This window comes from Tiliqua scincoides, chromosome 1 (assembly GCF_035046505.1).
Source record: "Tiliqua scincoides isolate rTilSci1 chromosome 1, rTilSci1.hap2, whole genome shotgun sequence".
NCBI classification, from domain to species: Eukaryota; Metazoa; Chordata; class Lepidosauria; order Squamata; family Scincidae; genus Tiliqua; species Tiliqua scincoides.
The window spans coordinates 284,289,776-284,316,404 of NC_089821.1; the positions used below are offsets into that span (position 1 = coordinate 284,289,776).

At 45.8% G+C, this 26,629-nt stretch overlaps 1 protein-coding gene across 1 annotated transcript in view; it reads right to left on the bottom strand.

Annotated features, from left to right (window-relative positions):
* Window positions 1-574: 574 nt before the first annotated feature.
* The window catches only part of TGFB3 (transforming growth factor beta 3), a 36,596-nt gene continuing 10,541 nt past the window's right edge, over window positions 575-26,629 (bottom strand). The window contains exons 2-7 of the mRNA XM_066627465.1: window positions 25,658-25,821; window positions 14,467-14,596; window positions 11,267-11,374; window positions 10,085-10,256; window positions 7,251-7,404; window positions 575-1,629 (exon numbers count right to left, since the gene is read on the bottom strand). Of these exons, the coding sequence (XP_066483562.1) occupies window positions 1,471-1,629; window positions 7,251-7,404; window positions 10,085-10,256; window positions 11,267-11,374; window positions 14,467-14,596; window positions 25,658-25,821 (887 nt within the window). The 3' untranslated portion in view covers window positions 575-1,470. The remainder of the gene's footprint in view (window positions 1,630-7,250; window positions 7,405-10,084; window positions 10,257-11,266; window positions 11,375-14,466; window positions 14,597-25,657; window positions 25,822-26,629) is intronic.

A 26,629-nucleotide genomic window follows, 5' to 3' on the forward strand; every position in this document is an offset into this window, starting at 1 on the left:
AGGGAGTTGGGGCTGGGATCCGGCTGTTATATAACTGAGATAGACAACTCCCCATATCTCCCCATCAGTGATATATATCCCCCTTCCTGAGGAGAACGGAGCGGCTTCAAGCCGCTCCGCTCTTCTCAGACTTGTGCCAGAGATGGCGCAAGTCCGAGGAGACCTACTGGGGCCTTACCAGAGGTAAGGGGAAATGTTTCCCCTTATCTCTGGCTGAGCTGCTTATAGCCACTATCCTGCGCTGGATACAGCGCAAGCATCCTGGCTCGCCTGTTCCAGTACAGGATAGGATTGCGCCCTAAGTCACTGAAAAGTTAGTCCTGAGCCAAGTGACTTCATGCTCAGTTAAACTCAGGCTCACTCAAGGTCCAACTGTGCATGACACATTCCTCAGATCATTATCCTAAGCACAAGATACTTCTGCCAAGGTTGTCTGAATGGGCTGCAGTTGGCAAGCTTTTACTGTGAGCAACACTGACCAATGCCCTTGAACTAATACTGGTTGGTCTCTCCACTGCAAACATCTCTTCCCCCCCCCCCCTTTTTGGGTAAAACCACTTGTCTGAGTAGTAAATTCCAATTTCCAAAAAATATTTATTATTTTTTACAATATTTGAGATTAATACTTTTTAATAAAACCTTGGCAGGTGTGGACCAGGGCAGATCCTTGTGCAAGAGATGCGCAGATTTCCTTATACCTCAACCACCACAGGAAAACAGAGGATCCTTTGAAGATTACTGCCCAAGACTGGGTTTGAAGCACAAGAGCAAGGCTGCCCACTCTAGCAGGGGCTATGGGAGGAGAGTGAAGCTATAGAAGATTTCACCGTCGTGAGCATTAAGCCAATCGGTCTCCTCTAGACTGGCCGTTCTGAGCAGCTTTGAACACAGATTCCTGTACCTACTGTCTGCACAATTAATATTTCCATTATGGCAATCTGTGCAGAAATCCTCAGTGGCTCCCAGATCTTAAGCAATAAGAGAGACTGGCTATGTATCTGAGCAGCTTCCCATCTTGGTTAACTGAATTCTTAGTAAATATTATGTTCCTTCATAAGGAAATCCTCATCCATCTGTAAGCAAGACCTGGCTCCTGGGTCAGTTAGTGGTAGAAAATGGTCTCCTTTTCCCTGTTCCCTCTGTCAGACCACAGCTCTGCTAATGCTTGCTTCCTTGGGTGAAAGTCTCATTTAATTGCCCTTGTTTTGCTATTTGCATCACTAAATGTCTAGCCATACGCACATCTACTTCCTCAAGCCTTGATGGGGCCAGTAGAACTCCTGCAGAAGAGTCGGGAGGCAGAGAGGTGTTCAGAATGGTCTTTGAAGTGAGTAGGTGGTCCTGGCTTGTAGCATGAAAGGCCCAGACCGCAATGTCCTCCCCTTGTCCTTGTTTGGGTTTCATGGTCCGTGAACAGGAAACTAGCTGGATCATTGCAGTTTCTCGGCTATTGGTAGCACTAGGTCCCTTTCAACTGCACTTGCAGGATTTCACCACCATATTGGAGAGCTGCTCCACTTTGGGGGTCCGTCCAACATAGTACAGAATGGTGAGAGGCTCCAGGTCCTGAGGCACACAACAGGGGGAAGCAGACGCTTCAGGATTGAGCGTATTGTATAAGCCAAGCACCTGGGAAAGCAAACAGGTAATAAGTGAGGAATCACTCGGGCCAAATAGGATCGCTGGTCACAAGAAACATGTGTATAAGTGATCCAAAACTACGCAGCTTACAATCAACCTCCACCCCTATCATTTTCCAATATATGTCAGCAGTTGAGTATGGCCTGTCCTGAAGGAGCAAGCACTGGCACAACCACGGAGCAGCCAAACCTCAAGCGTGCATTGGCTTAATCACTTTTCTTGCACATTCTGTTCTTTTTAATCTTTAAAAAACCTGGGTGTAGCTGTCCTGTGGTCCTGTTTGAGCTTAAAGCAAAACAGCTGAAAAAAATCAACTTGCTTTGGCCAGCAGCTCTACTGCATGCTGGATTTATTCCAGACCTTCTCAAGTATCTACATTCTCCTCCCAGTCTTTTGAATCCTCTACAAATCCAGTGAACTCTCTTTCACATATTATGAGAGAGAGAGCCCTGGGAGATCCTAATGGATTCTTTTACTGCTGCCTCAGTGCTGGATCTGAACCATTCCCCTAGACATCTAAGCTTAGAACACTTGTCATGCTGTTCCCCAGAGGTGCCTTGCATTTCAGGAAGGGAGTAGTGGTGATTGTGAGGATAAAGAATTATAATCTGCTTTCATCCTTACTAAAAAAAAGGCTTCACCAGCTTTGAGTAGTTAGCCTTACTGTAAATGAAGCATGAGCATGGAATCTCGCCTCAAAGGGCACTGAAGAGACATTACTACAAAAGCTTGCCTGCTGGGGATTGTGATTGTGTACCTTCCAATTTCTAGCTTTGGTTTTCCCCCAGGCTTCTGAAGTCTTTAAGGCTTGAAATGACAAGAATTTGGAATTCCCTTATAGCTTATCCAAATGGGTTCCTTTGGTTAACCTTCACTTGTTCAAAGCTTCCCTGTGCTGCTGACATGCAGGTACACACTAGACCAGTGGTTCTCACACATTTAGCACCGGGACCCACTTTTTAGAATGAGAATCTGTTGAGACCCACCGGAAGTGGTCATGACCAGAAGTGACATTATCAAGCAGGAACATTTTTCACAATCCTAGGCTAAAATCCTACCCACACTTACCTAAGAGTAAGTCCCATTTACTATCATTGTTAGAAAAATATGCATAGAGGCTTTTCAAAAGTACAGGTCTGTAACATTTCCCCAAATGCAGTCACACACTATAGTAGCATCAAGTCTAATATATTAAAAATAAAATATGGAAATGAATGGGGATCCACCTGAAATTGGCTCATGACCCACCTAGTGGGTCCTGACCCACAGTTTGAGAAACACTGCACGAGACTTTTCATCCCTCTCACTTGCGAAGGGTGTTCTACTCCCCCCCCTCCCGTGGGGAACAGGACTCAGAGTCCTTTGTTCTTTTCTAATAATCTGATCTTCTTCCCTTGTTTGTGTCTCATTTTTCTTTAATTATATTTATGCCCTTCCTATCCTGCGGGCCAGAACTTTAGGGAAGTTTCATATAAGTGATTTCTTCTGAAAAGTCTTGCTCCTTCCCACCTTCTGAGAAAGAGTCTCTTATTCACAAGAGAACTGATGCCACCTCTCATTCTAGTAGTGTTCTGCAATTTTGACCGGGGGGGGGGGTGGATTGAGGCACTCATGTGACCAACCTTCATGATCCTACTGCTGCTAAGGCTACTGCCAAAGAAACCCTCTACCACAGGAATCCTTCCTTCCCAGACCCTGTCTTCTTTCTGCATAATCACAACTTTAGCTTACTTCTGGAACTCCAATTGGTGTGTTGTGGAAAGAGAGTCTCCTTTGAAAGCACTGTGCTCTGTTCCACCAGCGGGTATCACTTAGTGTAGATAAAGGTGACCCATTATGTATAACCAAATGTGGTAAGGAAACAATACTGGTACTTTTCATTCACCACTGTAATACACACACTGTGAGCTCCATTGCTTTTATAGATGGTCATGCCTCTTATAGCTAGAGCAAAAAAAAAAAATACTCCAGTGAAACAACAGTAACAGCAGCATGCTTGGTTAGGTAGGTGCTTTCTATCTGGTATGCCACTGCCTTCCATCATGGAAACTCGTTTCTGTGCATGGGAGACATTATCACCAATGCCAATAACTGTTATGGTGCCTGACCACATAAGAGCTTACTATAGGCACTAAGGCACTAAGAAACACAGTGGCACACTTCTGGAGGTTATAGAACTCCTGTCAGAAGAAAAGGGTCTGACAAGGAAAGGCTCCTCTCTTGCTATTCCTCTGCTCAATATGGGAACTACTAGTAGCTTCCTGTGGATTTCCTCCTCTGCTGCATGAGGAAGACCATTTATGCAAAAAGCCCTGTCCCATTTCTAGATTGCAACGGGCAGGCCAGTTGAATAGAGGAAGCCAAGGCTGATCGCTCCCACGTCCAATTTAAGCTGTAGGAAGAATTTGGCACAGAAAACATATTGGATGGTAGTACGGGCAAGGAATGAAGCTGTACTAGTGCCAGACCTGAACAGCAGAGCCCAGCCAGCCAGCAGGGATAACATAACTCCCACCTACAAAAAGTCACAACCAGGAAATGCCCAAAGTACTTAGAAATGTGCATAATTGCAACTGGACTATGGATTGTACAATCTGCCCTGCAGTACAACTTCCACTGAGGGTACCAGAATCTGGAGAACAAGTACATATGTATCCCCCCACCTTCTGAGTGAGGAGCAAAAGTTATACAGCATTTATCCAAATCTCAAAAACCAAGAGAGGTTTGCGTACAAGGTGCTCTCTAGTCAGTGGCCAAGAAGACCTCCTCACATGGCACAGTTCCTTGTTCCTCCCCATAGATGCTATTCACTGTGCCATGATTCCGAAATATTCAGCATCTCACATGCTCTCAAACATTCCATAGCTTTGCCTCCACTAATCTAATTCCCCACCCAAAAGATCTGAATTGTTCATTCCATTCACAGAATGTAAGGAAGAGTTGTGGTTAGTGTCCCGCCCCCCCCCCCCAGCCAAATCCTTACACACCCATTGGCTACTGTACTGCATGAGGGGAAACATTTGAAGAACAAAACCATTGTTTTTATGACATTTACTAGGAGCAGGGCCAGGCTATTTATGAGACCAACTGAAGCAGTAGCCTCAGGGCCCAATGCTGACCTGGACCAGAGCAAGCGCTGACCTCCAGCACCAGTGCTGGGTGTCACAAACATGCCTGCGACACCCTGTACAGAGTCAGTGCCAGCTCAGCACCAGTCAGTGCTGAGCCAGTACCAGCTGGATGCAGCCCGGAGCTAGGTAAGAGCACTGGGCGGCAGTGAGAGCCTCTGGGGTGGGGGAGGAGGGTGGAACTTGGGTAGGGCAGAGGAGGAACCAGGGGGGTAGGGAGGGTGGGACTAGCAGAGCCCTGCTCCACCAGATCTTGAACTTTGTTGGGCCGGAAGGCCTCCACTGAGTCCCTCAACTCTGTGCTGGCAAAACAGCTGCCACATTGAGGGGCTTGAAGCACACTGAAGCCTCTTTGAGGGGCTTGGGGCTTTCCCCAAGGGAAAGGGGACAAAAGTCCCCCCCCCGAGGAGACCTCGGTAAAATGCAGCAGTAGCTGGTTTGGTGCTATTGCACCCGATGGTGCATGCTGCATAAGAACATAAGACACGCCGAGTAAAGAAATATTTTCTTTTGTCTGTCCTAACTCAGCAGAACAAATGGTTTTGTTCTTCGGCCAATGCAAGACTCTTGGGTGGGCTGGGAGGAGGCGGAAGGAAGGCATTCTAGGGCACGGGGAGGGCGGGTGGTGGGTGGCCCCAGAGGCGGGTGGGTGGGGAGTGGGAGGCAGGGCTGGGACCTGGCAGTAATACTGGATCCCAACCCGTTCCCGGGGAGTTCAGAGCGACTTCAAGCCGCTTCACTCTCCTCAGACTTGCGCCACCTTAGGAGGTGGCGCAAGTCTGAGGAGACCCATAGGGGCCAGGGTGCCTTACCCAGAGGTAAGGGGAAAGTTTCCCTTTACCTCTGGCTGAGTCACTTTGTGCCCCTATCCTGTGCTGGATACAGCGCAAGGCTTGCCTGTTCCAGCACAGGATAGGATTACACCCTTCATTGCTCTCTTTTGCACCTTTTACATTTCAACTACGTCCTTTTTGAGATGTGGCGACCAGAACTGGACGCAATACTCCAGGTGTGGCCTTACCATCGATTTGTACAACGGTATTATAATATTAGCCATTTTATTCTCAATACCTTTTCTAATGATCCCAAGCATAGAATTGGCCTTATTAATCACTGCCGCACATTGGATCAACACTTTCATCAAGCTGTCCACCAGCACCTAAAATCCTTTGGGATTGGGCACTCCAAGAGCCTTTAGGATTGGGTTTCATGTGGCAGATTGGGGTTGGGAGCCCATCTCTGTCTGCCTAGTTGCCACCACTGCCCCTTTTCCTCCTTCCAGTCCCTGGATTGGCAAAGGAAGAGGGGAACAGAGGGGATGAGGATATGAGAAGGAAAGTGCTGAGCTCGAACATTGGAGAGTGGGAAGAGCAGAGGCTGGCACATCATCGGGTAAGGGGGGAAGCGTTTGTCATGCTGCCTCCGGCATCAGTAGGTCTTTGGCCGACCTGGATTAGGAGGCTGGGTCCTTTGATCAGAAAATCAGGGGTCCACTATAAACCCCTGAAGAGGCGTGATGAAGACAAGGCAGGAGGGATCATGCCACAGGAAACTAGTTCCACTTTAGTCTATTACATCACTCAAAAATGACTTACGTATGAGGAGCAATAACCAACAAGCCAAATCAAGAACCACCATCAAGCTAACTCATCCTCTGAACCACAGAAGTATACCCATTTTACAGAAGGACTACAACTGAGGCTGCCAAGACCCAAATCAGAGGCCTAAGGCCAGACAAAGAGTTCAAAGTAGGGATACTGTTTGAGTGCAGCTCTCAGACATTATTCTCACTCAGAATAAAACACTATTATCTGTAGATAGCAAACCATTTCATTCCATTCAAATTCTGTATAAGACAAGTCAAGGCCAATGTTTTCTCTGAGCATGTGCAGCATGACTACACTTCACTTTATCCTGAGTCAGGGCATGCCCCAAGGGATGAGAAGTTAAAGAATAAAGTTCAGAATGTAGCTCTGCTCTAAGACCTTGATAAGGCCATGACCCTTCTCTCTTCAATCACAAGTCTCCTGCTCAAACAGTACTGCTTGGGGGCAGTTACAAAACATCCTGCTCACACTCTTTAGGCAGAGTGAAGCAGCCATCTTGTCAGGTGCATCACCTCCTTGTTGTTGACAAAAGGAAAATGTGACCCTCTGCTAACTGCACATGAGAAAGTGAACTGCACAGTGTGACAGCCTTCAGGCCCCAAAAGAAAGCAGCTAAGTGCAAGTGCCTGTCAGGAAGTTACCACATCTGTGCAGAGGCAGTGAAAGAGACAAGCAGCAGCTCCCCCCCCCCCAAGAGGGGGCATACTAATGTGCGTGCAAGAACTGAATGGCATACTCACACAAGCACTGATCTTTGCAAATTCATTTTGTGAGAACTTAAAAAGCAGTTACTCCTGGCTGAGTGTGTGAGGACAAGAAGAGATTTCCCAATTCCCAAGTTCTTTGTCTTTGCTAATAGGAAGGCTTGTTTTACCGTGCTGTGAGTGGTGCCAGCGTTGCGGAGGTACGGGCAAGGTCCAGAGCAAAAGTTGGCAAAGTACCCCTTGGGCTCATGGACCCATTTCCAGCCCAAGTCCTGTCGAAAGTCAATGTAGAGGCGGCGTACACAGCAATTCTCTTCCAGGTTCCTGGAACAAAAGGAGTTGGTATAAGATCAATGCAAGAACAGCAGATGACTTCCGCCCAAGAGTTTTTTTAAAAATAAAAATACTAGAGAACCCCATCCCCCATGGTTATGACTGGACACAGGATGTCCATCCAGAAAAGTCACTTTCAGAAATAAAAAAACCTGAGCACATGGAAGGCCAGGGAGGAGGCGGGCTTGGTGGTAGCAGATCAACACACACAGCAGCCTCCAGGATCTGTCAATATAAAGTCTTCCTAGTGGAATGTAGAGAAAAGACCAAAAGCTTGAAAAACTGAATGGGTCCTTTTTAACTACAAAAAATGCATCAGAAACAATCTTACAGCTTAAAAAGACATCATCCCAGTTATGCAGGCCTCATCAAAGCACGTAACTTTGAGCTATCCAAGGGACAGCAAATTTCAGCTCTGACTCAGGATTAGACTGGGTGATGACCTTAGCTAAGTTAGCAAATCTTCTCTCTAGGGGCCGTTTGGGTCCCAGGATGGGGTGGGAGTATGACAGATTTATGCCCCCTGAATTACAGTTGGGATCCAAGCAGCCAAGACAACTCAGGTCAGCTTGCATTTCCATGATGAACTGCTCCTTCTCCCTACTGAGTTCTTATAAAGAAGGCGCAGGAGACATGCTACACATACAGGGCAGCTTGGCAAGGAGAGTGGTTGTGCATGAAGTAACCTCATCTGCCCAGACAGCATATCTACTTGCTTGTTTTTATGCATAGTCTGAAATACGATGGGGTCTGATCCAGGGGTGGGATTCAAATAAATTAACAACAGGTTCTATGTCCTAATGACCATTTTAAGACATATGTAAGGCAGCGGGACTTCGAAGATCAGTTAGTGAGAGCAGGCAAGGCTGCAAACGAGGTACAGGGGGCCATGGGTGTCTGAAAAATTGATGAGAATACTGGGAGGGCCCCAGTACAGGGACCAAAAGTGTACACCTGTGGGCCAGGCAGAAACCAGTTTTAAATCTTGCTCTCTTGTTGTCACTGTGCTGTGAAACAAGGCTGCAATCCTATCCACACTTTCCTGGGAGTAAGCTCCACTGACTATAATGGGACAATTCTGAGTAGACAAGCAAAGGATTTGGCTCCAAGATGGCACTCCACACCTACCTGTGAGTAAGCCCTATTGTCTATAAGGGGACTTACTCCTGGGTAGACATACCTAGGATTGGGCTCAGCCCTCAATGCATCATCCCTCTTTGGGCCCATTGGTTGCTACCATAACAGGTAAACCTGCAGGCATTCTAAGCCATGGGTCAGGCGCCCGCTCCCCTCCAGTGCTCCTTCCCAGAGCTGGTTTTCCTCCTTGAAAGAGCTGGCGCCCCTTGACACGCCTTTTTGCGCAGACGTTACCTCCCCAAGAAGTTGCTGGTAAACTGAAGAAGCGGCCCAGACGCGCGTGTTTGCACGAAGCGTGCCCAAGCGGGCACGTCTGCATGAGTGAGAGGCAATAGCAAAGCCCTGGAGAGCCAAGAGGCGCACAGGGCAGGGTGTGCAGTCATTGTTTCCTTTGCGGGAACACCATGCAGGGCAAACACCACATGTGAATGGTACCATCTTCACAGCAGGAGGGAAAGAGGCAGCACACACACAAACACCCCACACTCACTCACACACACACCCACCCCACACACTCCCCCCACACTCACACACAGTCACACTTACCCACCCCCACACCCACCCTCTCTCACACACACACCCCACACTCGCTCACTCATTCACCCCACATTCACTCACACTTACACACACACATTCACACACCCACTCACACACACTCACGCCCAGAGGGAATGAATGAGGCGCTACCTTGATGGTGCTGCTCCTCTGAGGGGTGGCCTGGGCGGCTTTGAGGAGCCCGGCTTCGGCGTCCGCAGCAGCTGGAACCACTAGGCTGCTGCCGCCGGGAAAGCACTCGGCGGCGGCGGCTCCAGCCAGACTCCGCTCCTGCGCTCGCGTCTCCTCCCCGAGGAGGGGAGACACCTCCGAGGCTCTGGGCCTTCTTTAGCAAACAGTTCGCAGAACCAATACCTACATTAGATATCGGTTCTGCAGAACCGGTATGAACCTGCTGAATTCCACCACTGGTCTGATCCCTCTGCAAACCTCCCCCCATCCACCCGTTCACTGTGCTTAAACTGTCTTTCATTCTGGCATCTAGGTCAAGTCACCTCCCAAACACCAGAGGGAAGACAACTGACCAATCACAAAGGGAAGAGAGGGCTTCCCTCCCTCCCTCCCTCCCACTGCTAGAGGAAACAAAATAAGCAAATGAGTGGGTGGTAGATGGAACTGACCTGTTCTAGGAGGACTGAAATTCAAGTTGGAGAAGAACACTCAGAGTGCAAAGTGAGAATTTCAAGTCATAGATTCATATTCCAAACCAGGAACTATGAAACTCATTGACATTCGAAGCTGTCAAGCACATGGCAGTTTAAAATACACGGCTGCCTGACTGTCTTTGGTTTGATGGGTCACAACAAGGGACACATGCCTGCAACAGCCAAAGTCATCCCAACACTGACAGTATGGGATGTTTTTCAATCATAACAGAGAAAACGGTTTCTCTTAGCAGGTTGGGGGCCCCACCACTGGTCAGCAAATAGTGAGGATACCCAACTCCAGGGTGGGTACATGAGTGGAGATCTTAGCTTACTGAAAGCAGTAACTGGTGTCCAGCGCTCGCTTCTTCCTCTGACTTCTTAGGGATGGACTCCCAAGCCGGTGGGGGGGCAGCATCATCAAAATCAAGTGGGGATTGTGAAGGCCTTTCTGCTTCTTGAGGCTCCCCAAATCCCCACGCCCATGGCTCTCTTCACTGTCAATGCCTGAAAATGGACAAGAAAAGGACATGTCTCATATTTGCTTCAGAGCTGCAGCAGAGATTGCTGCATTCCAGCAGATGCAACCGGAGGAGCCTTTGGGGAAGCTCCCAGCAGCTTGGCCACTGTGAGGCTCCTCTGTACAGACTGCAACTTGCCAGAACAAACTTGGTTGCTCTTTGCCTCCAGTGAAGTCTTGTGGGTCATTTGTTCTATCATTTGTAAACTGGTGGTGGGACCATTAACCTGTCCCCTGGTGTTGGTTTCAGTCCCAGGACAGGCAGAAGAAAGATGAATGGTTTATAGAAGATGACAGATTATTGGCACTGTACAACTGAAGGGATCTCCAAGCTACAGAGCCTGTGCATACTAGTGGCCACATCCCAGGGCCAAAAGCTAGACAGCTGCACATGTTGAGCCCAGCCAAGACATTGGCTGCCCATACCACCTCAGGCAGGCTGCCCAGCTTCTCTGTGCCCACATCATGCAATCTGAAAACCAGAGTGAAACCAAGAGTGCATCCAAGCCAAGTTTCCCAGAGAGAGAAAGACTGGTTTGAATTCAAGGAACTGCTCCACACTACATGCTCACACATCTTGGCAGCATACTACATATAAAGTATTTCTACACCACATATGTTTAATAGTTTTATACCAGTTTAAATTGTCATTGTTTAGAATCTTGGAAATCTGGTGAGTTTGGTAGTTTGGTGAGTAGTTTGGTGAGGGTTCTGTAAGAGACACCAAGCCTCCCTCACCAAAATGCAGTTCCAAAGGGAAAAAATTATGCCCACTGATTGATAACTAAAACAATTCAACTCTAATGGACATACACCCAAACACTTCTGAATTACCTACTGCACTTGTGCTGTAAAGAGTCTGTCTACATGCTAATACAGATGTGTAGTCACCAAACATAGCACCACTTTAAACCCTTTGGTCTAGATGGGTAATTAGTTTTCTCTCCTAGTTAGCTACTCCTTTTCCTGCTTTCCCCTCCAGCCTCTCCTTTATCACCTTTGAACTTGATCTCCAGAACTTCATACAGGTTCTCCAGAATGTCACCATTGGACTGGAAGGTGTTACATGGACAGTGAATGCTGATCTCCAATCCCAAGTTAGTTTCTGTTAATGAGAGAAAGAATTTGTGAGAACAACAACCCTGCTATTCAAACTGTCCTTCAGGAATGACTATGTCCCACCAGTGCTGGATTTATTTGTTTGTTTGAAAATTCAGCCACTAATGGATTGTTTTAGTTTGGGACAGGACTGAAAAAATGAGGTAGAATCTTATGTACAAAGGATATGGTGCTTGTTTATTGTTAATTCTCACTTTTCCTCCAATGTGTGGCACAAATGCTTCTTCCTTCAGTACTTTATCCTCACAACAACCCTGTGAGGTCAGTTAGGCTGAGAACTAGGCCTGTCATGAAGATCACCCAGTGAGCTTCATTGACAATTGCGATCCTGTCCCCTGTGCTGCCCAGGGCCAGGACCGCAAAAAGTCGCCTGGAGGTCTAAAAACATCACTTTCAGAGAAAAGTGGAAGTGATGTTTTTAGGCCTTCTGAGGGCAGGAGAGGCAGTGTGCACTGATACAGTTTTAGGTTCCACAAAGATTTTAAGTTGACCTATTCTGTCATTTCTACTAGTCTATTCATTTAAGTGTGGTTTTTCCAGAATTATATTAATATCTACAGAGCAACTACAGACTACACAAATGAGACAACTCTCATTCAAAAAGCATCAGGCTCTAATCAGTCACTGAGGGTGCAATCCAGAAAATGAGTTGGGCCGGCGCAAGTCCCTTGTGCCAGCCCAGGAGGGTCACAAACATGCTGTAAAGCACATGTGTGTCTCCTCAGGAGTAAGCTGGACCTACGTATGAAGGTGCAAAAGCCTCCACGCCAGCTTCCTTGGCAAGCCTTGTGTCGGCCCGCCTAGGCAGATTCAAAGCTCTGGGGTGGATGGGGAGGAGATGGGTGGGAGGTGTTCCTGGGAGAGGGAGGATGGGCAGTGGGCAGCCCCAGGGGTGGGCACATGCTGGATCCCAACCCCCATTCCCAGGGAGCTTGGAGCAGCTTCAAGACGCTCCGCTCTCCTCGGACTTGCGCCATCTCAGAAGGTGGCACACGTCCAAGAAGACGTCCCCCCCCCAGTAGTTCTGATGAAATTGGGTTCCTCAGTGTCTGTTACTCCAGGGAAAGGCTCCCATGACAGCTTACCTCTCCAGGACAATTGCAGTTTTATAGGGGTGGGGGGTGGGGGACTGAGGTATATTTTCTGGAAGCACTGATGGCTAAGTGGACAAAAAGGCAACTTTTAAAGTGGCAGCTCCCTTCCCTTGGGCAGAAGAGCAACTATCCCTATTAATTTCAGCATAGCATTCCTTCCATTGGCTTTCGCTAGTGTCTCCCTTGTGTTTCATTTAGATTGTGAGCCTCCTTCTCATCCCGTTTATTATGTAAATTGCATTGTGAACTTTTGTTGAAGCAACGTATAAAAATTCCAAACAATAAATACCCCCTACCTAATCTAATCCAGTGTTTCTCAACATTTGTCCTCTGCTGTACCACTTCACATGGTTCACGTATTTGAAGTACCACCAGTTGCCACCTATTTGAAGTACCACCAGTTACTTCTGGTGGCCAGATGCAACATGACAAACACTAGTAAGAGGCTCAGGGTGAATGGGAGGGCTTTTCTGAACGCAGAAATACAAGCTTTGGGGATCTGCCTGCTAAGCTAAGCCGTTGAGCTAACTACCGGTGTTACTTGTGTCATATTTCTGGTCTTGGTGCTGGGCAGTAGGTGTCCAAAGGTCCAGCAAGTACCACCAGACACCACTTCAGTTACCACTGGTGGTACCACTGGTTGAGAAACACTGATATAATCTACAGGTCAAATTTGCATGCAAACAAAGACATATTATACAGGTATGCTACCACCCAAAGGTGCCCATTACTTATGGGGGGGGGAGAGGGAACAAGACTCTGTTTAGGATAAGGTCGGCAAGGAGGATGACGTCTATACTTCCATACTGTGTCATTTTGAAACTGAAAATTTCCACCACCCTACCCCAGCAGCCATCTGCCACTGAAAAGGAGATTTCTTTGAACTATGGCTTCAGGAACAAATGACCAATTTCAAAAAGGCACACAGGGAAAGAGTGAGCCTCTTCCTTGCCAGGCAATTGACTGGGGTCCTCCTGCCCCATCCATCCCACAGTTCATAAAAAGAGGCACTTCCAATCAGGGGCAGGCCTCATTTAATATGACAGAGTTATTCTCCTACCAGTATCTATTGCCTGCATTCCAACTTTAACAAACACACACACACACACACAGATTCTGCTCTGCCTATAAGGACAGCTCAGCCATGAATCTCAGCAACCATGAAAGGGATCAGTGTTCCTGCCCTAAGCTGCCCTCAGACCCAGAAGCTTTTTTTTTTTTAATTTTGTGAACTACAGTGAAAGATCTCAGGCATGCTGCTTTATGCCAAATAATTGAAGACACAGAAGACAGCTATTCTACACATAGTAGGTGAATGCTGTTGGAATTAGGGTGGACAGAGGGGAAAGCACAGGGTGATAAGAAGGCTCTGACCCTCTGTTCTAAGCCTGGTGATATAGCTGGCCCTCTAGATGACCTTAGTTACTGACCACTGATCTACTACACCTGAGGTAGTCAGAAAATCCATCAGCTGCAGGTTGGGTCATGGTGGATCACTGAATTTTCTTGTCTCAGGAGTTCCCTGTTCTTAATTGTGGCTTTCTGGTTGTACAGTACATGTCCACACTACTATCCAGGTTCTTGCAATGGCAGGAACTCCTACAGAACTTGGATGCATCAATGACAGTAGAAATTGCTTAAATTCATAATCGTGTCTCCTTAAAGAATGCCGCCATTGAGCAATCATACATCAGATAGCGGCTTCCATGTTTGCCCAAGCCATTACTGATCAAACACCAAGGATAGAACTTCCATATCCTCTCCAACTCCATACAGTTCAATGGCACCAGTGTCCTCTTTTTATTACCTCCTTTCATCTTAAAACTCAAAAATAATCATCTGAGTGAATTTATACATTTCAGCTGTACGTGTTGAGTTATCAAGTGATGAGAAATCAATAATGTACATGGCTGCATGTACCTGACTGTGTGACCACCAGATCCAGTGACGGAGGGTCATTGAACCTGCTTCCTGCTGAACCCACCTCTATGCAAAAGCCATTCACGCACAGTCTCTGTGACATCAAAGGACAGCCACTCAGCGGAGCCCCGGGTCATCACATTCCGGCCACTGAGGTAGCGCTGCTTTGCAATGTGCTCATCAGCTTTCAGGATCTGCATCAGGAAAAAATACAAGAGAGACCATTCAGTTTATTAACACCAGTAACTGTGTTCTCCCAGCCTAGGAGCAGGCCAGTCCTTTCTAAGAACATTTGGATATTTGCATTGCCGATTCAATGCATACTGACTCATGATTTGCAGTTCAGCCTGATGGGTAAATGAGGCCTTTTACATTCTCTGTTTGACCCCAGAAGGCAAAAATGAAAAGGGCAAAAAAAGCTGTGGCACCTCTCTTCTCACCTTCAGAATCTAGGTGCAGAAGTGCACAGAGAACAGAGATTGTCAGCCCAATCCTATCACACTTTCCTGGGAATAAGCCCCATTGACTCTAATAGGACTTACTTCTGAATAGACATGTGCAGGATTGGGCTGTGTGTTAGCTGTCTCTGCCTACTGACTTCCAATACATTCATCCAAAGATGAGAACAAGCTCAACACGTGCGTGCTTTGTTTAGAGGCTTTGTAGGCTTTGTAATCAAGTCAGAGACCAAGACTGCATGTATAGATTTTACATGAGCACAACTGTACATGCATAGAGGATTTTCACCTTTAGCTGCCCACATAGAGATCCAGGATGGGGACAGGAGACATGATCTCCCTCCTCTTCAAAACATTCACTGAACACATGAAATAAAGGTGAGAAAAGGCAAGACTCATTCCTTCCTCTGAAACATATAAAATACAGCAGCGCCCATGGCTCTTTAATTTCAATTGCCTTTAGATCTAGAACTGGAGCTCCACAGAGTACTACATTCCATTTCTTTTGGATTTTATAATTCTCAAGAGATTTAAATTTAAAGGTGTTACAATTGTATTCTAATCCAAGGGCACAATCCTAACCCCTTATGTCAGTGCTTTTCAGCACTGGCATAGTGGTGCCAATGGGACGTGTGCTGCATCCTGCAGTTGGATGTAACTCACGGAGGCCTCCTCAAAGTAAGGGAATGTTTGTTCCCTTACCTCAGAGCTGCATTGCCCTTATGTCAGTGTTGGAAAGCACTGACATAAGGGGTCAGGATTGCGCTCTACATTACTGCTCTCTGGACTCAGGTTGGTCTGAAATGGGTAGTGCTACAGAGAGAACATAAGAACAGCCCCACTGGATCAGGCCATAGGCCCATCTAGTCCAGCTTCCTGTATCTCACAGCGGCCCACCAAATGCCCCAGGGAGCACACCAGATAACAAGAGACCTCATCCTGGTGCCCTCCCTTGCATCTGGCATTCTGACATAACACATTTCTAAAATCAGGAGGTTGCACATACACATCATGGCTTGTACCCCATAATGGATTTTTCCTCCAGAAACTTGTCCAATCCCCTTTTAAAGGCGCCTAGGCTAGACGCCAGCACCACATCCTGTGGCAAGGAGTTCCACAGACCGACCACATGCTGAGTAAAGAAATATTTTCTTTTGTCTGTCCTAACCCGCCCAACACTCAATTTTAGTGGATGTCCCCTGGTTCTGGTATTATGTGAGAGTGTAAAGAGCATCTCCCTATCCACTCTGTCCATTCCCTGCATAATTTTGTATGTCTCAATCATGTCCCCCCTCAGGCGTCTCTTTTCTAGGTTGAAGAGGCCCAATCGCCCTAGCCTTTCCTCATAAGGAAGGTACCCCAGCCCCGTAATCATCTCAGTCGCTCTCTTTTGCACCTTTTCCATTTCCACTATGTCTTTTTTGAGATGCGGCGACCAGAACTGGACACAATACTCCAGGTGTGGCCTTACCATCGATTTGTACAACGGCATTATAATACTAACCGTTTTGTTCTCAATACCCTTCCTAATGATCCCAAGCATAGAATTGGCCTTCTTCACTGCCGCCGCACATTGGGTCGATACCTTCATCGACCTGTCCACCACCACCCCAAGATCTCTCTCCTGATCTGTCACAGGCAGCTCAGAACCCATCAGCCTATATCTAAAGTTCTGATTTTTTGCCCCAATGTGCATAACTTTACACTTACTGACACTGAAGCGCATCTGCCATTTTGCTGCCCATTCTGCCAGTCTGGAGAGATCCTTCTGGAGCTCCTCACAATCACTTCTGGTCTTCACCACTCGGAAAAGTTTGGTGTCGTCTGCAAACTTAGCCACTTCACTGCTCAATCCTGTCTCCAGGTCATTTATGAAGAGTTTGAAAAGCACCGGTCCCAGGACAGATCCTTGGGGCACACCGCTTTTCACCTCTCTCCATTGTGAAAATTGCCCATTGACACCCACTCTCTGCTTCCTGGCCTCCAACCAGTTCTCAATCCATGAGAGGACCTGTCCTCTAATTCCCTGACTGTGGAGTCTTTTCAGTAGCCTTTGGTGAGGGACCATGTCAAACACCTTCTGAAAGTCCAGATATATAATGTCCACGGGTTCTCCCACATCCACATGCCTGTTGACCTTTTCAAAGAATTCTATAAGGTTCGTGAGGCAAGATTTACCCTTACAGAAGCCATGCTGACTCTCCCTCAGCAAGGCCTGTTCGTCTATGTGTTTTGAGATCCTATCTTTGATGAGGCATTCCACCATCTTACCCGATATGGATGTTAGGCTGACCGGCCTATAGTTTCCCGGGTCCCCCCTCTTTCCCTTTTTAAAAATAGGCGTGACATTTGCTATCCTCCAATCTTCTGGCTGTTTTGAGGGACAAGTTGCATACCTTAGTCAAGAGATCTGCAACTTCATTCTTCAATTCCTTAATAACTCTTGGGTGGATGCCATCAGGGCCTGGTGATTTATTGATCTTTAATTTATCAATGAGGTCTGAAACATCTTCTCTTTTAACCTCTATCTGACTTAACTCCTCGGTCAGGAGGGGCCGTTCGGGCAGCGGTATCTGCCCAAGGTCTTCTGCAGTGAAGACAGATGCAAAGAACTCATTTAATTTCTCTGCCATCTCTAAGTCTCCTTTTATCTCCCCTTTCCCTCCCTCACCATCCAGAGGGCCAACCGCTTCTCTGGCGTGTTTCCTGCTTCTAACATATTTGAAGAAGCTTTTATTATTCCCCTTAATGTTGCTGGCCATGCGTTCCTCATAGTCTTGCTTGGCCTCCCATATCATCTTCTTACATTTCTTTTGCCACAGTTTATGTTCCTTTTTATTCTCCTCATTAGGGCAAGACTTCCATTTACAGAAGGAAGCTTCCTTGCCCTTCACAGCCTCTCTAACTTGGTTGGTTAGCCATGCGGGCACCCTCCTGGATTTAGTGGAACCCTTCTTTCTTTGTGGTATACACCTCTGCTGGGCCTCTATTACTGTTGTTTTAAGCAGCCTCCATGCACTCTGGAGAGATTGGACTCTTTTTACCCTCCCTTTCAACCTCCTTCTAACCAGCCTCCTCATTTGGGGGAAGTCTGCCCATCGGAGGTCAAGGGTTTTTGTTAGAGATTTGCCTGGTATTCTTCCCCCAACGTGCATGTCAAAACGGATCGCAGCATGATCACTGTTCCCCAATGGCTCAGTAACGTTTACATCTCTAACCAGGTCTAACACTGCTTCTATACAAGGTCTTTTCTCTGCAGTTGCCATCCTTTGTTCACTTACAAATGTTCCCTTCACCCAAGGGAGGCCTCTGAAGGCCAAAACTCCCCTGTGGGGATGTAGCAGATGCCACACTGGTGATGTTAGGCTCTTAACAATGTTATGTATATGCTACCAGTCATGTGGAGCCCAATCTGGCCTACAGTACAATTGACCCTTTTTCCTGTTCTGGATTGCAGAACCATAATAAGCCAGAAGCAAGGGGAAAAGTCTGAGAATGAGTGATGACTCTCCCATTTGAAGGCAAAACTGGAATAGGATATCAAAAATATTTTGTTAGAAAACTGTTCATTGCACAATAGTTTTAATTGTTTTATTTTGTATAACACAGTATTCAGAGTGTAGAAAAGCTACATACATGGCCCAATCCTATCCTGACTTTACTCTGGCAGATCCTGCAATCCTGTTATTGCTCTGTCATTCTGTGGCTCACAAACAATTGTACGGGTGCTGGTAAACCCTGTGTCAGCAGTGGTGGGCCACAGAACCTCCACTGAGCAGATATGTCATGGTGGGGATTGGGCTAGGGTGGTTCAGTGGTGGGGGTGTGTATCTTGGAGGAAGCTGCACATGCCGGATCTTATCCTCCATTTCCCAGTCTGGATCCATCCCTAGAGGCTCTTCAGACTTATGTCAGTCAAAGAGCTAAGGAGACCCATTTTAGGGACCAGGCAGCTTATGGAGGCAATCTCTTTACTTATGTCTCCTGAGCTGTCTGTTCCCCAGCCAGTCCATTGCATGCACAAGAGGCTGTATCAGCGCACACTCTGGGCTGGTCCTTAATATATCAATGCAAAAGGATGGCATAAATACCAAATACATTAATGTTACACATTTAAAACATCTAAATATCTTTAAAACATTATGTTCTCCAGTACTTTACTGTAGTTTCCTGAAACTTCAATAATACAGTTCATTAGGTACCACATCAAAGAAAAGCCCTTATAATTATTTAGATTCATTATCTGATATTCATAAAAAATTTTTTTTTAAATACTCTGCATTCTACTTAATGAGAAATTAATTTTCTGGGTTTCAAGGTCACGTTCACGAAGTCCAGACTATAACCCAACATTTTGCCCTAGTCTAGAACATTATCAAGAGAATAAAGAAAGATATAACTAACACCTGGGAATCCTGAAACCCGCTAGGAGCAAGAATATAACGCTTTACTGCATGAAACAAAAATCTCAGGCAAATATCCAAAAAAGCTCAAAAGAAACCTGCTGAAAGCTCAAAAGAAACCTGAGCACAGACAATTGCAACCTGCCTACAGCAGAGCCTGCTCCCATGAATGGGAGTATGTGCTGGATCCCTGCTTGTGGCCAGCTGGGTTTGTGCCACTACATACAAGACTAATCTCAGCATGCCACCACAAATGCTTGAAAAGCAATGCTTGCAATGGCACTACGATGCTTAACCCTTTGCTTGGCAGAAGTTCCACATTATTAACTGGCCAGACTTTGGGAGCTAGCACAAGCTGGATTTTCAAGTGGCTATCACTCCCCTGTGCACAAAGATTGTGTGAGCTGGTCCCAGGGTTTATATCTTCATGAAACCACAGCAGTGGAGATCCAGGTTCAAATTCCCACTCAGCAATAAAGACTATTCCATAGACTGGCCTGTGGCCAGTCACTAACCCTCAGCAACATCAATCTCACAGGGCTGTTGTGAAGTTCAAAAGAAGGGAGACCCATGTATGTTGCTACAAGCTCCTTGGAGGAAGGGTAGGATAAAATTTCTGTTCCAGAAAAAGAACAGCTTTGGGAGGAAAACCCTCAATACCAGGACCAGGGCCTCTGAGCAGAATTTTATCAGGGGGTACAAAACTACCTGTGGGCCCCTTCCCAAAGGGGGAGGGAGTGAAATAGAGTGGGGGCAGAATGGGGGCAACACAGGCAGGGGGAAAGTGGCAACAGCCGGAACAGTCTTTGGAGCCCAGGTCTACCAGCCTTCCCAATGCAGAGGTCAGGTCTACCTGCCTGCTCAGCACTGGTAGCTAGATACAGTAATATGGAAAACCAAACACACTCCTAAGTCTCTCTAAAATATTTCAAATATCGAAAATCACTGCAGGAGATTAGTATCATTGTGTTAGGCTCACACTAGAATGGAAAGTGTCATGTGTACACCAAAATTGACTCCTGTAGCAGCTGTGTCACTGAGCTCCTCTACACTCCATCATGGTAAGCAGATCCACAAGCCAAAGAGCTACTGTAACAAGTCCGTTTCTTCCCAGATGTGGCACTGTTAAGAAATGCATGCATTCCTGGGCTTGGTGTATGGCTTGTGACAGTAGTCGCTGCCATGTGCCATGGTAACGTCCCCAGCATCCCATATGGGCAGTGAGTCTGGGTGAGAAAATGTAAGATCCCAGGAAATTTTTGGGTCCCCTCCTTTGGTTTCTGGGCCCCCTTTTTGATCCTGGGCCTGGGTACAAATTACCCCCTTTACCCCTCTCTCCTAGGCCAGGACCCTTTGCAAATGCTCAGTTTAGGAAAGGTGGGAGTACCCATCTCCTCTGACAAATCACATTTGATTACTCTAGGAGTACCTGCATCTCTGACTATTATGGGGTATTAAAAAGCTATCACAATAAACTCTCTAAAGCACACACATCTGGGGCAATTTAATCTTGGATGTGTTCAAGAACAGACTTCTGATCCTTGCTCTAATCTTTTCTCCCTGCACCCACAAATGCCATTGGTCTCCCCTTCATTAAAATCCAAAAAGGCACCTATGTTCAGTCTCTGATAGTGAAACCAAATGTCTCAAAAAGTGTGAACTCTGAAGAGAGCAGGCAAAGGAAAGACACACAAGTATAACAGAGCCCTCTTTCCCTGGCTCTCTTTCTGGCATGCCTAAGTCTTTTCTGTTTGGTTGCTCTTTGTTTCCTCTCGCCCAACAGCTGCCCCAGTGATTGTGGAAGAAGGGGGAAAACAGAGGATCACCACTACTTATTTCCATTTTCAGAGAACACTCAGACTCTGAAAACTGGCACCACTCATTAAGCTAATATTTTAATGAGTGGTTTGGGGCTCAGCCGTGTTTCATTTCTCAAATTACTACCAGGGCCTTTGTGCCTTCAAGGAAACCATTGCTTCTGGACTGGAAGCCCTTGCTCTTTGACTGAGAAGGGGAGGTGGATTCTGCTTGTTCAGAGCAAAGCAGTACTGGGCATATTCTCAAAAGTGTGTTATTTCATTTCCATATCAAATTCTGAGGCTACGTCCTGGACAATCAGAAGCCAATTCAATACTTCATGCAACCCAGCATTTAATGTTTGCCCTTCCCCTTACCTGGCTGTTTACAACACTTTTGACCTTTTTGATACCCTAATTTGGAAGTAAAACTGAGTTAAACGATAAGCACCATAGAATTACAGTGGTGTAACAGTTAAGAAGAGCATCAACTATGAGTTCCTGCTTCAGTTGCTATTAACTTATTGGGTGGCCTCAAGTCAGTCAGTTTCACTTAGCTTTAAGGTCATAGCCACAGGGGCCTATAGGAACCTAGCCCAGCCATGCTCAGTGTAGGCCCCTTCCATGAATGTTCCATTTTCATTAAAAAACAAAACAAAACTATTTTACTTACATGGATATAAGAAACTATGTTGTTGACAACAACTATGTTGTTGAAAGACAATAGTCTAACTAGTTGCTCAGGAAGCAGCAAATATGCTCCCACCTTCTACTTTTCTAAACCATTAGGGTAAGGATGCTGAACCAACCTCCTGTTTTTCCATTTTTATAAAAATTTGATGTTATTAGTATTTGTTACAATTAAACCAAATGTGTAAAGTGGGTAGAAAATTGAGATAGAATTGGTGAACAGACCATTGGGGACGTGATAGTTGGGGAGAGAGAGAGAACAGGACAACATCCGAGGAGACTTTTGTGAGAGGATTTTGGGTACAATCACTTCAGTGGATGTATTAAAGAAAAGACTTGCTTAAATTTTATGTTAAATAGACACGTTAAGTTGTAACATTTGTTATTGTTGATAATTTGTTCTATTTCTTATTGGGTTATTTTAAAGTGAAAGTCCACATTTTCCTTTATTTCACTGGTATTTTGTCTGAAACTACCTTACTGCCACACTTTTTGCCACCTTCCTATAAATTGACACATTTGCTGTCTCAGTGTCCCAGGCAAAATGGGGTTAAATCTGTGGGGGCTTGTACAGGTTTTAGGGAGAAGAGCTTTTGAAATAATCTTCTCGTATTTAATATACATAACATGAAATCAGAATTCCATTTAAAAAATGGGAAGGCTTCTAGTAAGTAAGGCTAAACCTGTCTGGGTTCCAAAACCTCCCATCAAAAGATTTCCCAAATCCCAAAGTGGGCATAAACTTTGGGGAGAGCATTAAGAAAAGCTTGCAGCCTCACTCAGAGACTAACCTGTACCACAAATTACAGGTTTTCTCCAGAAATAAAATTGCAGGCCCTGGAGATGAGAGCCCGGTCTGAGCATGTTACAGAAATGATGAACAATTGGCAGGTTTCTGAAGCAGTGGAAGAAGAGTGACTTGCAACAAGTCTTAGGAGGTCCTACATTAGATGTGTTCCATATACTGCATATCAATGATCCTCCAGTCAAAAGCTCAGGAATGCATTAATGTGTTGCAAAACACACTTGGTAATACAGATATTTACTACAGGTTTTGAAATACAGTAATAGTTTCAATAAAGCTACCTTCGTTCGTGCCGTTTCATTATCGTGCTTTTCATCCTAGGTTGTTTGACAGCCATTTTAGTGAATGGGAGTAATGTATTCTAGTGTAGGGTGGGGCCAATCAGCTCCCATTGCCTTCAATGGTGTCTCTGAGCGCTGTTTCAGGGGAACGGACCCCACATATTGACTAAGGCAGTGTTTCCTCAAACTGTGGGTCCGGACACACTAGGTGGGTCGTGAGCCAATTTCAGGTGGTTCCCCATTCATTTCAATATTTGATTTTTAATATATTAGACTTGATGCTACGTGACTTGGTATGTGACTGCATTTGGGAAAAGCTGCAGATCTGTACTTTTAACAGACTACTATGTATATGCTTTGAACAATGCTAGTCAATGGGACTTACTCCTGGGTAAGTGTGGGTAGGATTACAGCCTAGGATTGATAAAAATTTCCCTGCTTGATGATGTCACTTCCGGTCATGACATCACTTCCAGCGGGTCCCAAAAGATTCTCATTCTAAAAAGTGGGTCCCAATGCTAAAAGGTTGAGAACCAGTGGACTAAGGTATTACTGTACTAAACCAAAGCTTGGAAACAAACTTTCAATTTATGTGCAAAGCATTGAGATGTTATTTCAGTCAGCTGAAAGAAAAAGACAGTGTCCTGAGACAAATGGATTAAACCAGGGCGAGTCAATAAGAGGAATCCTATATGATGATTTTTTTGTTTCTTAAATTAAGACTAAAGGAACAATAGTGCAAACTTCCTGATTATTCCCAGTTAACAAGAGGGAAGGTATCTAAGCTCCTGGCTTTGCATGTACAAGGTTAATATGAACTGTATATAAATAACTTACAGCATTTATTAGTAGGTACAAAGCCAAGATACAATTAGAAAGGAAATAAAACTGTTATTTGTTACAAAAATTAAATGCATCTTTAATGTTCAAATTGATTAATTTGATTATTTGCAAGAGCTACAAATGCAAAACAGAGGCATGTATGCAAACAAATAAACAGAGGCGGGTATTGCTTGCTGAACTCTAACCAATGGAAATATTGGTGAATGACAGTTGGGGAAGCAACAGCTGGAGAGATGAGGACAATAGCTGAGTAGATTTTGGAGGAGAGAATCCAGGGCAACTAAAAATGAATACAATCTTTTTAATGGATGGGCAACCCAAACCTGAACATCCAGACCATCCAGTGGAGCAGTAGCACCAAAAATAGTGACCACTGCATCCTGTGGCCACCGAGGTTATTGCCGTGGTCTCCTCAGGGTAAGGGAGCTTTTGTTCCTTTGCCCCAGGTAACACTGCTGTGGCACCAATGTATCTCCTTGCTTCTGCGCTCATGTTTGAGAGGGCACCAAGCCGAGGAGATCTGCATCAAGTCACCCGGCTCGGGAGGATTCATCAACAGACTCTGCTGCCATCTCCACACCACCTTGTGGGTCCTATCCTCTCCTTCCTCTGCCCTCCATCCACCCCATTCCACCCACTCCCCAGCTTACCCCCCCCCCCCACAATTAGAGCCTGCAGTCTACATGTACCGCTGGCAATAGAGCCCTCAGGATTGGATCACTCTCTTGAATGATCTACCTGCAATATTTACACAAGTCTTTTCATAACACATCACTAGATTAAGAAAAGACTTGCTTAAATAATACAGGGTAAACAGATATGTTAAGATGTACAGTAAATATATTATTGTTAATTTGTTTTATTTCAATATTTTAGTCTATGTCTTTATTTGACCACCTTTATTAATTTAACCTGACTCATTTGCTATCCCAGGTCCTGGCTTTGCTGCTCTCATTCAGTGAATCTTTCATCCACCTCGCCACAAAAATTTCTTGCAGATGGCCTCCTCAGCCTTTTCCCCTCCCCTCATCTGATCCAAGTAGAAATGACAACTGTAACAGCAGCCATGGCCAACAGCAGAGGTCAGCCAGACCGGGCGGTCTCCCATGCCTCTGGTGGTGTGGCCCATATGGCCCACTGACAACTCCACTGACAACCCTCCCTTACTTGCTTCTCAACACTGGCAACCACTCTAGCTGAGAACCACAAGTACTGGGCTTTCACAACCAGAGACTGAAGCTGTGCACTTTGCCTACTCTAAGCCAGTAACTATGAAAGAAGAGTGAGGGTGGTGGCTGGATGGCAAGTGAGCAGCAAAAGGCAAGCTCTGGGTGCCAGAATAGGCACCCAGAATAGAAAAAAAATTGCCTTTGCCATTGCCAATTCAAAAGAGGACAGCAGGTGAGGAAGTGAGCCCTAACTTATGTGGGAATTCTAAGGCTTGCTAAAGCAAGGTACATGAAGTCCTTTGAAGACCTAGGAAAAGCAGAATTATTTTACCATTTCCATGGCCAACCCTACCATTATGCAGAGAGAGGTAGCTACCTCAAGAAACAGATTTGGTATTCTATTAAAGGGTAGCAAACAGCCATGCATTATTCCATATTCACTGGCAGGGAGCAGAATTTGGATTTTGTATCTCAGGAGCCAAAATGTCTTGAGCCAGTTCTAAAATAAAAATAATGCCCATCTGGGAAGAGGCTGTTTATTCAGGCAGCACTTTCTTATGGCCACAGACAGTGGTTTTGTCTATTTACCTGTCTTCTAATTAGAGTTTGGAATCTTCTAGAAGAGGATAGTGTGCTGAGAAGGCAATGCTGTTTCATAATAGACAAACTTTCTTCCCAGACACTGGGACCTTGGTTATCATTTCTGTTGCTGTGGGATGGCAAAAGAGTCCTGCACCTGTATGTGGTATGTGAGAAGTTGGGTTCAGCACCAAGGTTCTATACAGTCCCCCAGCTGGGATGTTTGCTCACCTGGAAGAGCTCAATACGCTGCTCAGTGCGCTTGGAACTGGGGTTTGGCACTCGCATGATGCGAAACTCAGCCCGGAAAAGGTTGGTGCTGTTCTTCTCTGCCGATGACACATTGAAGCGAAACATGTTGGAAGTGACACCTTTGGGGCAGAAGTTCAATTCATCTAGGAGAGAACCGAGACCAAGATAATCAACAAGGAAGGGTAGCATGATCACTTCTGAGGCACTGAGAGAGAAAAATCCTACCAATTGTATTCCCTCACTTGCTGGTCATACTGGAGTCAATGCAGAGCTAATCCATTTCTAAACTGTGGTGATTCACAGGGTCACATACCCAATAGACACGATGGTCCCAAAGGAAAAACAAATCTGTTTCAAACTTGTTTCAAATCTTGGTGTGCCCCAAGGATCTGTCCTGGGACAGGTGCTTTACAACCTCTTCATAAATGACCTGGAGACCTGGAGCAGTGAAGTGGCTAAGTTTGCAGACGACACCAAACTTTTCCGAGTGGTGAAGACCAGAAGTGATTGTGAGGAGCTCCAGAAGGATCTCTCCAGACTGGCAGAATGGGCAGCAAAATGGCAGATGCACTTCAATGTCAGTAAGTGTAAAGTCATGCACATTGGGGCAAAAAATCAAAACTTTAGATATAGGCTGATGGGTTCTGAGCTGTCCGTGACAGATCAGGAGAGAGATCTTGGGGTGGTGGTGGACAGGTCGATGAAAGTGTTGACCCAATGTGCGGCGGCAGTGAAGAAGGCCAATTCTATGCTTGGGATCATTAGGAAGGGTATTGAGAACAAAACGGCTAGTATTATAATGCCGTTGTATAAATCTATGGTAAGGCCACACCTGGAGTATTGTGTCCAGTTCTGGTCGCCGCATCTCAAAAAAGACATAGTGGAAATGGAAAAAGTGCAAAAGAGAGCGACTAAGATGATTACGGGGCTGGGGCACCTTCCTTATGAGGA